Source organism: Hesperophylax consimilis, chromosome 9 (genome assembly GCF_061612785.1).
Source record: "Hesperophylax consimilis isolate HC1 chromosome 9, BYU_Hcon_1.0, whole genome shotgun sequence".
Taxonomy (NCBI): domain Eukaryota; kingdom Metazoa; phylum Arthropoda; class Insecta; order Trichoptera; family Limnephilidae; genus Hesperophylax; species Hesperophylax consimilis.
Genome location: NC_142844.1, coordinates 16,425,915 through 16,440,306, shown reverse-complemented (window position 1 = coordinate 16,440,306; position 14,392 = coordinate 16,425,915). Strand labels below are relative to the sequence as shown.

Below are 14,392 nucleotides of genomic sequence, written 5' to 3'. Positions count from 1 at the left end.
AAATTGATAGTGTCAGTGTCCAATCGGTATCATCAGATGAACAGTAACGATCTGTGAAGTTGTGTAATTTTTTCAGTTTTACGATTGATTTTTTATATGTACCGTTTACTAGCATAAAGTGTATATAGGCTACTAATACTGTACAGTATACAATTATATAGAGATACTACTCACTTTAAAATAATTTTCATTGGTGTTTTTTTGTTATTTTTCTCTTGGATCCTATTCCTATATACATATATGGGAATAGTTTTTATGGATCTATCCTGCTCTATATGTACCATATGTGTGTATATTTTATTTTTATTTAATAAATATTATTCTTTTTGAGGTATTTTGTTGTTAAAATCAAAATTCCCAAAATTCCCCGTCCAGGGGAATATTCCCGGGAATGTTCCCGGGAATATTCCCCAGAATTTATACATCACTACCCTGGACGTTTTACAAAAACAAGTTGGGGAACTAGGAAAATTCGCGGCTTCCAATGTGCAATGTTATGGTTCAATATATTAATTCTGATGAGAAAGAGAACGTAGGCTCTATTTATATACCTCAATAAACAACTTTACGATATATAAACATACAAATATCAAATAAGTAATTTCTCAGTCTATTATTAGTATGTATTACGTAAACTGTGTTATTTGTGTTAGGTGTATTGTGTCATTTACGGAACTCCTAAATATTGTGTTGAGGTAAATGGGGGTCCGCTCGTATGTACCCCCATTTGAATCTCGTGGACCCCCAATTTTTTTTCTCGCTGACCTAGACCCCCAGCAAGCCGATATCGACCATATAGATACCATATAGGGCCCATTTAGACCACTTTGGGAACCTCTGCAGTGGCGCATCAAAAAACAAATTATCTGTTAAGATGGTACAAAAACATTATTTTGCGAAAAACGTTATATTGAAAATAGAATCAGCTGGTGGACAGGCAAAATTTTGCGTCGGTACTCTAAGGACGGGTTGTTTCGGAGAATTTGAACAATTCTTCAAATTTCAAAGTTAATTTTCAAGTTTTGTGAAAGATTTTTTCAAGCTCTGTTATTATTTTAGTTCCGTCAAGCAACTGGCCTATAATCATATAATAACAGAACTTGAATAGGACTTTCACAGGACTTGAAAATTAACTTTAAAATTTGAAGAATTGTTCAAATTCTCCGAAGTAACTCGTCCTAAGGACCGGTTGTTTCGGAGAATTTGAACAATTCATCAAATTTCAATGTTAATTTGCGAGTTCTGTGAAAGTCCTATTCAAGTTCTGATATAATATCATTATAGGCTAGTTGCTTGACAAAACTGAAATAATAACAGAACTAGAAAATAACTTTCACAGAACTCGCAAATTAACGTTGAAATTTGATGAATTGTTCAAATTCTCCGAAACAACCCGTCCTAAGAGTTAAGATATTATGAAAATACCAAAATCAAACAACTAACAAAGCAATACTAAGTGGAAAAATTAATAGAAGTGGATCCATCTTGTTACACGGTTTATTTTCCTCTATGTATGGCTGCACAATATGATTGATTTTGATAATACATATGAGTGTAGATGTTATATTTATATATTATGTATTGAACTTCCACCATGATTGGGGGTTGAAGTTTACAAAAGATAAAAAGTTACAATTTAAGATCTGTGAAAACTAACCTCCAATGGTGATAATTCAGGAACTCTCTGCATGTTTTCAATACACAGGGAAACACAACCTTTATCTGAAAATTAAATCAAATTAAAAAATGTTTATGTCCAATAATAATCCATTTTATTTGCACAATACTTGTGTTCAGTCACAGTATGTCTTTGTTCAGTCACAGTATGTCTTTGTTCAGTCACAGTATGTCTTTGTTCAGTCATTAAGCAATTATTTAAATTTGGGAGGTGGGTTTGGGTACCGCCGCCCCGGGAATCATTTATTGGATAACCAACTCCCCTGCCTTAAGTTATCCCAAGTGGTTTTCTACGTTTGGTGACTTAGCAGAGGTGCCCGGGTTCATGGGGTGAGGTTTGTATAGGTTTGGCAGCAGATGCATTTGCCCACCTACTGCTTGGCGGACCAGATTGGGAGAAATTGGTTGAGGGAGACCTTTTGACTTCTCCAGCTGGACTCTCTCGACCCATCGCTTAGCTCCGCAGTGGGAGGGATGGATTCATACGCCCATCACTCCTCAACACATTGACCTCCAGATTCCCACGCACCCCTCATATCTTTTTCCTTCCCAGAACCTCCTCTCCTTCCTTTCCCCAAAATACCTCCACACAACAACCCCAAAGATGAATTAGCCCATGAGGGAATTTTTTTTCCTTAGGGCCTCCTTTGTGGAGCTAATGTAAAAAAAGACACTTTAACCCGTAGGAGCCGGAGCCTTGATTTTGCATTGTTAAAGAATTGTGTTCACGCATGTCATGAAGCACTGCAATTACAGTGTCAATCTTACACATTCATTTTGAATTTTTGAAGAATTGTGTCCACGCACGTCACGAAGCACTGCAATTACAGTGTCAACCTTATACATTCATTTTGCATTTGATATTACTTCTACTGGCTTTGCTAAACACAAATATAAAAATGTAACTTATCAAGCATGGTGTTGTCTACATGATGGCTTTCACAAAAATGTATTTTTAATTTATTGAATATTCTTGCCGGCTCCTAGGGGTTAAGTACGGTGGATAGGTAAGTAGAATTTTTCTCTCTTGATAAGATTAATCATTATAATTATGGTAGATTATGAAAAGAATAAAATGACAAACAGTAAGCGCAGCAATAAAATGGAGAGCGTTATCAAGTTAAAAATGTGGGTTATTGCACTTACTATGAATATATTGGACTACGTTAGTAGTGAGACCGTGTCTTGATAAAGTGACTAGAACTTCAGCAGCAGATTTCCTCCACATGACATTATGAGGGGGGCACCAGGAGGTTATGGCAGAGAATAGTAAACTCAGATCATCTTTCCGGGATAACTCCTCGCAGGGAAACGGATGGCTGCATAATCTTACAAGAACCTAAATAAAAAAGAATGATGGTAATTTTGTAACACATTTTTTTTATTGCTAGATAATAAACTGCTACACAATACACTCCCTAAAACAACTCTCTATAAATTAGAACTGCTGATTAAAATGTAACAAATTATTAATATATTATTGGATAATTTGGGTAGCGCCGTTTTTGTGAAAAATCACCTAAGGGCGATTATTGGATAATTTGGGTAGCGCCTTTTTTGTGAAAAATCACCTAAGGGCGATTATTGGATAATTTGGGTAGCGCCGTTTTTGTGAAAAATCACCAAAGGGCGCTTGCACAAATATTACTTTTATGAATAATATTTTTTTCTAAAGTAAGCAATAATATTATAAATTGATAACAAAACAAAATTCTGAACATACATAATGTTGTCTTGCTATTCTTACTAGGACGGTGGATATATAGATTGATTTACCTGGACAAATATCTTCTGCAGGAGGATTCTCCTCTCTCTCGGAGTGAACTCGCTATTCCCATCCGGAGCGTCTGCTTCAGCATCAGACATCTCCGGGAGATCAAAGAACAGGTAGAGACATTTCACCAGAGTAGAGGGCACTGCGGCTGTCGTCATCACCTGTAATAAATTGATTCATATGACGTGTTGAGAATTATGTATATACTTACAGAGCCACACAGACACAATGGGTTATCTCCAATAATGGTTTCTCTTATATTATTTATTTTCTGAAGAGATGAATTTTGAGTTGAACTCTGAATTCTGTTGATTATTTTAATTTGTCTTTATTTCAAGCTTTAAAGCCTGACATTCATAAAGCATGGTCTCGAAACATAGTACCTGGGATGTGGAAGATACAATGCACCTGATGGCTTGGTAATCTATTTGACTGTTGCAAGTGCAGTTTCGTAGAGTTGTTCCAGGCTGCAGCCTGCAGGGTGAAAGTTGCTCCGATGATAGAAGAAGTAGGAAATACAATGTACACACCTGCACTAACGATTGATCACCCGCCGCCAGCAAATTCAGCGTAGACAGAAGCATCCAGCCATTGCTGGACTCTTCGTTATTCTCAATCTCCAGGAACTTGGCTATGGCACAGCTGGCGGCCTCAGTGCTCTGGTTGGAGGCACGCCTCCTGATTTCCGTGACCATCAACTTGGACACCTGTAGGCAAAAGGCCAGGATGTCCCAGAACTTCTCGTTCATCTCGCCAGATGGACTGGATCCAAACACCTGCAAAAAATTCGATTATTATTATAACAATAACTTCTTGCAGAGCGAACACATTTTATTCGGAATATAGCATTAATATGTTTTGAATATCAAAAATACAATATTAAATTGAGTTCAGATAACGTTGTTTATTATTAAGTATTTCAGACAACAATAACATTGATTTATTTTTGTGAAAAGCTAAGTTTGTAGGTCACCGGGTATCTCATCAAAATGACAATTCAACACACCTACAAAAAGTGATATAAAGTCATTAAAAGTGATGAAACAAAAACTAGGTTTAATAGTTACCTATGTAACCTATTTAACCTAGTTTTTGTTTCATCACTTTTAATGACTTTATGTCACTTTTTGTAGGTGTGTTGAATTGTCATTTTGATGAGATACCTGGTGACTTGTGATAATTCAACACACCAACAAAAAGTGATGAAACAAAAACTAGGTTTAATAGTTACCTATGTAACCTAGTTTTTGTTTCATCACTTTTAATGACTCTTTATCACTTTTTAAAGGTGTGTTGAATTTTCATTGTGATGAAATATCATGGAACCTCTTTATTCTTAAGTTTATCAGCTTTTAATACTAAAGAACACTAGGTAAAATGTCAGCATCACTACTGTTACTGTTTTCTACCAAAATGCAAAAATACAGCCCTGACCCATCGAGTTATATATCGATGCCGTGACCGCATCTGATAAACAATTTATCAGTGTTCGAAAAAGATGCATTGTATTATATCTAAACAACATACCAGTATTTATAAACAGTGATCATGACGGCTGTAATAATATGCATATTAAAAATCCCTTGATGTTGAAACCAATTCAAAAATACAACCCATATTATTATAAAGAAAATGTTAAATATGACATGATCATAACCTCAAAGTCTGAATCTTTGGCTCAGGGCTGGCCCTGTGTGGACAGAGTTACGTGACTGGTATACAGCATACACAGATTCAGTTGTACCAACCAAAGAGTGCATTTTAATAGTTTTGAAATGACGATTTATAAACTCTACATATGTAATAAAACTTCGAAGGGAGGCGGAAAAGTAATGCACGTATGCTTGTAAAGCTCAAACGAAATAACCTTCAATGACCGAATCGCGCCAGGTGGTATGTGGAAGTAACATTCTCCATCAATACTCATGTTTGAGATCGTTGCGTTCATTCAGTGTATTTCGAGAAGTGGAAGTATGGAGACGTGTTTTAATGCTATGTCAATGCGAGTTATATAGCGTGCTGTTATCGAATTTTTTAACTGCTGAAAAAGTGACTCATTGAGATTCATCGTCGTTTAATAGCTGTTTATGGTGATGATGGTGTTGATAGGTCTACTGTAAATCGATGGGTAGTAAAATTTCATGGTTGCGAAACTGGAAAAGCTATAATTGTTGATGAAATACGCAGCGGACGTCCGATCACTGCCACAGATGATGAACATCGCAAGCTCGTCGACGATTTGATTCAAAATGACCGGATAATCACTCAAAAGTGTATAATAAACCCATATTGGAATAACTAAAGAATGTGTCGGCTTCATTATTGAACAATTGGGATACCGTAAAATCTGTACACGCTGGGTTGCATGCTGTTTCACAGACGAGAACAAACAATGTCGATTGGAATGCTGCGAGAAACTTTAGCAGCGCTACCGTAATGAAAGAGACAACTTTTTTTTTTAATATTGTGACAGGGACGAGTCATGGGTCCATCATTACGACCCGGAAGAGAAAAGACAAAGCGCTGAATATCGATACCGTCTTCGCCTCAGGTGAAAGAGTTCAACACAACCATCTGCAAAAAAACTTCTATTGACTGTGTTTTGGGATGCTTACCGAGTTTATGTGACCGGAACAAGGGGCAACGGTAAATTCTTTTCAGTACATAGACACTAAATCAACTCTGACGCATAGTTTGTCCTGTTAGAGGCAGCCTGGCACCAATAATCTTGCAACATGATAACGCTCGTCCACACACCTCACGCACAACTGAAGAGGCTCTGCGAAACCTGAAGTTTGAAACCGATTCCACACATTCCTTATTCCCCCCATCTTGCACCTTGTGATTATTTTTTTTCCTCTATTCAGGAGAGACCTCAAGGGTAATCATTCCACCTCGGACAATGAGGTGAAGGCAGCTGTCAAGCTCTGGATTCCAGAATGGTCAGAAGATTTTTTCAGTGACGGGATGAAAAAACTTGTTACACATTGGGAGAAATGTGTTAGCCTTAACGGTGACTATGTTGACAAATAAGTATATGATTCGGAAACATAAAAATTGTAATTTAATGTAATTTTTGCCCGTTGTGCTATTTGTTTTGTTCCCGCTCTACAAGCATGGGTGCATTAGTTTTCAGTCTGTCCATTGTCCATTCAGAAGTTGGGGTTGATCTACAATCTATATGAATATTTATATTTTTTCAAGTCATAATATTTTGATATGGAGTTCCTTATTGAAATAAGCATGGTGCTCGTAAAAACCTCAAGGGCGCCGTAGGTATTATCAGTGCCTTGGCTCCTTAGCAAGTCGGCGCCCGGACCGGACTGTTCCAATTATTGTACCTGCACAAGGCCGGCCCTGTAAGATTGAGTGGTAAAAAAAGGTAATATAAGAAAAAACTGATCTAAAGATGACCGTCAAATGAAAGAAACCTTTTGCGTTTAAAATCAATAAATGTAACGAGGCTTTATCATAACGCAGTATAAATGCAAGAAATACACGTCAATGGGTTTGACTCATTAAATTATCATACCTGATCACTAATCTGACAGCTTAACAACCAGTGTGTGTATTTACTACATTGTATCAAGTAGCTACTTTCTTTTTCTCAACTGAGCAGAATAATTATACATGAGGATGGACATATAGTACACACAATTTTTTTGTTTAGAATAAAATAAAATACTATTATTATTGACCGGATATTGGTAAACATAATTTTACCTTGCAGAAAAGAGGGAGCATGTTGTACAGTTTGTCATCTCGCTCAACATCTGTAAGAGGATGCTGGGGATGTGTGTACTCTGAAAAGAGTTTCTTCAAGTGCATAAGGCCCAGCTGGGTATGGGAAGAGCTGCTGGAGGAGCCTTCGGGCGGGTCGGAGCCCCCCATGGTGGCCGCCCCGCGCAATTTGCGCATTAAATTCATTTTCGTTCAGATCTCGTCACTGAAAACATTAACATCACATTGTCACTACGAAAAATACGATTGGCATATTAAATTCAATAGCACGACGCCAAGACTTCACAAATAAAAACAATAGGCACACCAAAAGAAAACAATCAGAAAAAAATACACGACAAAAAGTATTACGTTTTAGGCGAGTTTAAATATCAACATGATGTTTGATGTTATTCTGACATTTCCCGCATGAAACCGAACATTACGACAACATTTTAGTAACAAATGAATCACGGTAAATTGTAAACAATGGAGACATATCAGAAAAGAGTGTCATTCTGTGGTTTACAAATGTCACATAATTGATTTATTTTCACTGAAACGGACAGCACTCGCGACATTGTATCTAGCCACATTAACGGAAAAGTTTTAACAAATATGGAAACGTGAATATGTGACCTAGTTTTTTAGGTTGTTAGAACATGATATTCGCAGTAAAAATACATATTATCATTGACTAAACGCCCACCGCTGCATCTGACAGCTGAACCAAAATCGGCCATTACTGAATTTGACCTCTGCAGTTCTTGATGTTTTCGATCGTACTTTATTATTTTTACTGTCATACATAAAAGAAGAAAAAAATTAAGTTTCGTTTTTGCTCGAACAATTATAATACATATTATTTCTTCTAATCATTTAGCAAAAATCAACAAAAAAATATATATTATTTTTGCAATAGATAGTGGTGCACGGCAGAGACACCTGCTATCACTATTTATAAGCTTATAGAAAACATCTTTCGGACGATATAAGAAATAGTTATCTATAATTTCGATAGATGGCAACTTACAATTAAAATAAAAAATTTACTCTTCTTCCACTAACTAATACGAAGCTTACACGTTATCAACACGTTGTCAACAAAATAAATACCGAGTTGTTTAACTCATAGCAATAATACTAATCCTTGGAAAATCTAGGTAAGGATATGAATAATGCAGGGCCGCATGCCTATGGGCCCGCACCGCACCATAAAGGTCTACACACAAATAAGGCCTACATCACAAACTGATTTTGAATATACTATATACTAAAAAAAGCCTCGACACTGACATCGCCAACAAGGTTCATACGTGCGAAAGGGGATATTTTTGAAGAATATTAGGTGAAAACTGCCATGTTAGCTGATTGCACTGATTATGAGTATAAACGTGAGTTTGGCACCTCTTGACTAGATTCAAGCACCAGAAGCACAATTTATTTATAAATTTCAAATTATTTTTCTCTCAACTTGGTGTTCAAAAATAAATAAATTATCTAGTTGTTCATAGCATGGGCGGATCTAAGACTCAAAAGGCAAACAGCAAACATAACTAAAGGGCCCTTTGAGAGGAGGGGGGTCTATTTTAAATTGATTTTTATGCAACAACATCACGACTACAAAAATACACTAAACCTTAAAAGCTACTTATAAAACTGCGAATACTGCACATTTAGACCCAGTTCCTTAATAATCTCGGATCCTGTGAAACTACAGTATCCCAACTAGAGTGGGTAGGTGACCAGAGCGGAAGGAGTGGAAAATTAGTCATAACTTTCACAAAGTCACGGATGAGCGCCGCAAGCGTATTTTTTTTACTTGGCATCCCCAATTGAGGTACCGATGTTTTGTGTAAACGATATTTAGACGGAAATCTTTCAATATTTTCTTAAACGGAAATCTTTTAGTGATGTTTAATACAAAAGCCTTTAAAACATATCAGCTTAACCTGCTAGTAGCCAATTGGAGAAATACGTCGGATTCTCACCCGAGTGTCGAGAGTTCAATCTAATGCCAGCTAAGTCCTACATCATTGCACACGCAACACTCCAAGTTTGGGGCCCAAAGGAAAATTAGATACATTAATGTGTACCATTTTTACAGTATCCCCACAGCTGACATATTATGTCTTAAGATACTTATTTCCTATTGTCCTCCCCCGAGGTTTGGGCCTCTTGGCCGGGACCTTTTGGGTCAGTCAGTCAGTTTCTGCCAGGGGAGGGCAGTCAGCATTTGCTAAGTGTCTGATACGCCCCTGATTCATTGCAATGTTAATAAACCGTGCTGATCATCAATTCTTTTAATTTGTATCTCATCATTTCATCAATTTCTAAATACGGCATGGTGTGATTATCTACCATTTAATAATAAACTGTTTAAATGTTTCTTTTTACGTTTTTAATTAAAAGCAAAAAAAAGTTTTTTAATTTTCTCTTATTTAATACACCGTTTCCCCTAAAATCGTAAGATTTGTAAGTAAGTGCTAATACCTACTACTTATTTTAAATAAGAAGATATAACATTTGCTTAAAAAACGTCACTATCCCAGTGATAAATCTCTTTTTAAACTTTCTTCGGGCACCATAATTACTCAGTCAAAGTTAGCCACGTAGTAAAATTAATCAGCCATAAAGTCAAAGTAAGGCTTTCTTGAATAATAAATCGAATGCAGCAGATTTTGGAAAACCAAACCAGTCAACTATCCATTCAAAGTTAGCCACCTAATCAAAGTTAGCCACCTATCCAAAGTTAACCACCTAGTCAAAGTTAGACACCTATCCAAAGTTAGCCACATAGTCAAAGTTAGCCACCTAGTCAAAGTCGTCAGTCATTTAATCAAAGTAAGGTTTGCTTAAATAAAAAGCGTATGCAGCAGATTTTCGAAAACCAAATCAGTCAAAGTTAGCTACCTAGTCGATGTTAGCCATCTTATCAAAAGAAGGCTTGCTTGAATAATAAAGTGAATGCAGCAGATTTTAGAAAACAGAAATGGTGCAAACACACACATTTACAAACAGATAAAATGTCAAACGGTTGCTATGGTCACTCAATTAACAGAAATGAGTGATGTTGGTATAGGTATATAGTGGATAATTTGATATAACATACATATTTCCAGCTTTTTCCGAATTGATATTGCGGGGTACTTTCTATCTACTCTATATTTTTGGGACATTCTGTTGTACGTCAGTGTCTGGATTTTGCATCTGAAGAAAATAACAGCCTCAACTCTTCACCGCTGTAGTATTTATTTTATTATATTAGACTGGAATCGATGTAATTGTTTAATTCAAACTTCTCCATCCACCATGGTTTATCGATGAAGTCAATTTGATACCAATACCTACCTACTATAATCTAAATTATGTGGGATGCAAATCTGTACATCTTACAAGATGTACTACGAATGACTACGAATGTCCCATACAAAAAGTAAAATGACCCGCCTCACAAAACACATTCGTCCAACTCTTTTTTTTTGTATTAGGAACCACAAAATGTTTTTCATTAATACAAATGTAACGTTTTAAGGTGGTGAGGTGTTTTTGTATAGGCTCTACTTTACTATCAGGATACAAAAATCTTTTGGGGAAAATGTTTTTTGGTTACTTTGGCCGACACATCACACCTCACACCTCACTTGGCTTATTTGGTCCGAATTAGTGTCACCCTACTTATACGTATCCATAGACATATGAATATTAGTAGACCTGCCCTAAGTGATTAAAAGCGTATTATCCCCACTCCCCATACCGGTTCCATTGGAGCCGGCTGTGCTCGCGTATGGCCTCAAGTAAAATTTGAAAACTTGACGTCATCATTCTTATGCGAACTATGGTCGAGGCATCATCGGTTCATTTTACGAAATAAAACGGCAAAATGTTGACTTGTACTATGAAAACTTGTAAAAATAGATGTGAAAAAGAGAATAAACCCAATTGTCGTATTACATTCCATATATAAGCATTATTTTACTTTATTTTAAGCATATTCACATCGTATAATATAGATCAGTTTTAGAAACATAATATACTATCACATCGAGAAACGTCTGGACGCGAAACACAAAGCTGGTTGGTTGCTGGGAAGTAAATGATGAACATTTATAAAAGTGTCTTAACTAAATACTTAAACGAAATATTCGACTCTCAAAATAGAACCGAATTTTTTTGCCGAATTTGGACTTCGCAAATTTGTTCATAACGTGGCGAGTAATTTGCGCTCCCATGTAAAAATGTCTATTCATTCAAAAGCAGATTTTACTTTTAAGAAGTAAATGGTGATAATATAGTGCGAGATGCCTATTTACTGTCAGATTGATTTATTGACGAATCACAGTCAGCCTTACTCCCTTCGTTCTTCAACAGTTGATTTTACCCCTCGCCATTATCTTCTCGTCTATTAATTCCTATGTCTGTGTACTGTTACGTAATACAAGTTACCCTATAAAAAGGATGCACACTAGCCCCAATTTCCCCTCACTAGTTGCGACACACGCGACCAGATGGTCGAAATACGTGATCGACTTGGACCACCCAGACTGCTCGCGGTCAACACGGGCGGCCCTAAGCGCGCTTCGGCAGTGCAAATCCGACCTTGGTCTTAGCAACACGGTCGCTCACGATGGCGAAAACCCCTCGCGGGCATGGCTTGCATGATTACGCAATAACGGACGCGATCTCGTTCCAGTTTAACTAGATACATTTCGCCATCAAACTAGCAGTCATGTTTATTATCTCGGTTCGAACTAAACTCAATGGAGTCCCGTTCTCGTGTAAAATCCCGAGTGCATATTACCACACCATCAGTACCGCTGCTTTTTAAGCGCGGGAAACCTGGGTCAACATGATGTACCACATCTCAAGGCGAATCGTAAGCTTTCAACCTTCCCCCTTTTCTTGTGTTCAATTCTCGTAAATTCATGTAGAATCCACGCTTTATCTGGTCGTCACAAATTAGTAGAGAGAGTTAGTAGGGAGATCTATGTCAACCTGTATTTCTCGAGACAATTAATATACCTTGTGCCTTACTACCCATGTGTTATTATTGTGTGATAAACCTTCCCTTTGACCTCCTAACCGATGGACGAGCCTGATGACCAAAGAAGCTGCCCGCCCCTGATAGTACACGAGCCTCATCTCTCTACCATTTTATCTGAGCTTAGCCAATTTAATAACCAGGTTCGATTCCCGGTTTAACCATATGTTAGCACTGGCGCAACGCGGGTTTTTTTTGGTAATTAATCGTCCATCGGGAGGTCAAATTGGAAATAATCTTGTACTCCTTCACTCTGTTTTCATGCCTTGTGTTGTATTAACCTTTGAATAACAATGTTTTCTTCCAATAAATCATAGCTGTTCTACAAACCATCGCGTCAAATCTAAAACAACTGTGTCACATTAAAGCCATTCGGTGTTAAATTGCAAGTTTTACGAATCGTCACTCGACAAATTTTAAGTACCGGTATTCTATCACAAAGTGCGCAATCAACGTTTACTTCTTTTCGGACATCTCAAACATCACATAGTGATCCAAAACCACAATGGTTTACTTTCCAAGTGCAACTATTAGAGAGAATGAGCCACAATAAAAATACAATTCAACAGTTTCAAATCTTGTTCATGATACAAAATAAATTCCTTGTTAGTGGAGCCATAAGCCAGCATCGTTCTGCAAAATACATAGACAAGGAAAACTAAAGCCCTTCTGTCATTTGATAATTCCGCTTTATATGTAATAAAGGTGGGTAGAGTATCCTTTTTGAAAGAAAAGTCTTGAAAGCCGACTTACCCTTTACATATAATTGAGATTCGCGATTGACGTAAACCCGGACTCTCGGCGCTTCTCCGCAATGGCCTGTCGATTGTCCAAGGGAAAGGGAATTTTACGAGTAAATAACCAAACACTGGTTCTGCTTAAATTCAGACAATTTGTCACGAATCACAAACAAACCCTCCAATAATTGTTGAAAAAACAAACAATACTCTCTCGAAATCTGCACTTTGAATTTTTGTTTTTTTCGGAAGAAATTTTTTTCAAAAATTTTCTTCACTCATCTAGGACTTTGAAATTTTTCGGAAATTTTTTTCAAAACGCACAATCTCAGGGACTTTTCCACTAAAAATTGCAAGGAGACCCCTGGCCGTTTTGTTTTCACAAATCAAAGACTTGGAAATTTTTTTCAAAATTTTCTTCACTCATCTAGGACTTTGAAATTTTTTCGGAAATTTTTTTCAAAACGCACAATCTCAGGGACTTTTCCACTAAAATTGCAAGGAAACCGCTGGCCATTTTTTTTCCATAATTGGAACTTTGAAAATTTTTCGGAAATTTTTCAAAAAACGCACATCTCAGGGACTTTTCCATCAAAAACACAAGGAAACCGCTGGCCATTTTTTTTCCATAATTGGAACTTTGAAAATTTTTCGGAAATTTTTCAAAAAACGCACATCTCAGGGACTTTTCCATCAAAAACACAAGGAAACCGCTGGCCATTTTTTTTTCCATAATTGGAACTTTGAAATTTTTTCGGAAATTTTTTTCAAAACGCACAATCTCAGGGACTTTTCCACTAAAATTGCAAGGAAACCGCTGGCCATTTTTGTTTCCATAATTGGAACTTTGAAATTTTTTCGGAAATTTTTCAAAAACGCACAATCTCAGGGACTTTTCCTTCAAAAACACAAGGAAACCGCTGGCCATTTTTTTTCCATAATTGGAACTTTGAAAATTTTTCGGAAATTTTTCAAAAAACGCACATCTCAGGGACTTTTCCATCAAAAACACAAGGAAACCGCTGGCCATTTTTTTTCCATAATTGGAACTTTGAAAATTTTTCGGAAATTTTTTCAAAAAACACACATCTCAGGGACTTTTCCTTCAAAAACACAAGGAAACCGCTGGCCATTTTTTTTCCATAATTGGAACTTTGAAAATTTTTCGGAAATTTTTCAAAAAACGCACATCTCAGGGACTTTTCCATCAAAAACACAAGGAAACCGCTGGCCATTTTTTTTCCATAATTGGAACTTTGAAAATTTTTCGGAAATTTTTTCAAAAAACACACATCTCAGGGACTTTTCCATCAAAAACACAAGGAAACCGCTGGCCATTTTTTTTCCATAACTGGGACTTTGAAAAAATTTCACAAAATTCTTCACCTACCATCACAAGCAAACCCTTGGTATTTTTTTGAAAAACAACCAGCCACACACTCA

The 14,392-nt window shown here is 36.7% G+C and overlaps 1 protein-coding gene across 6 annotated transcripts in view; it reads right to left on the bottom strand.

Annotated features, from left to right (window-relative positions):
• The window catches only part of bchs (WD repeat and FYVE domain containing 3 bchs), a 50,114-nt gene extending 42,202 nt beyond the window's left edge, over nucleotides 1–7,912 (bottom strand). For 5 of the 6 annotated variants that reach the window (XM_089635655.1, XM_089635657.1, XM_089635658.1 and 2 more), the window contains exons 1-6: nucleotides 7,544–7,906; nucleotides 7,175–7,397; nucleotides 3,982–4,227; nucleotides 3,454–3,612; nucleotides 2,824–3,016; nucleotides 1,658–1,722 (exon numbers count right to left, since the gene is read on the bottom strand). In XM_089635655.1, coding sequence (XP_089491781.1) covers nucleotides 1,658–1,722; nucleotides 2,824–3,016; nucleotides 3,454–3,612; nucleotides 3,982–4,227; nucleotides 7,175–7,378 — 867 coding nt within the window. In that variant the 5' untranslated portion in view covers nucleotides 7,379–7,397; nucleotides 7,544–7,906. Of the gene's footprint in view, nucleotides 1–1,657; nucleotides 1,723–2,823; nucleotides 3,017–3,453; nucleotides 3,613–3,981; nucleotides 4,228–7,174; nucleotides 7,398–7,543 lie in introns of all 6 variants that reach the window. The other variant, XM_089635656.1, reaches the window with a different exon arrangement.
• Between the last annotated feature and the right edge of the window lie 6,480 nt (nucleotides 7,913–14,392).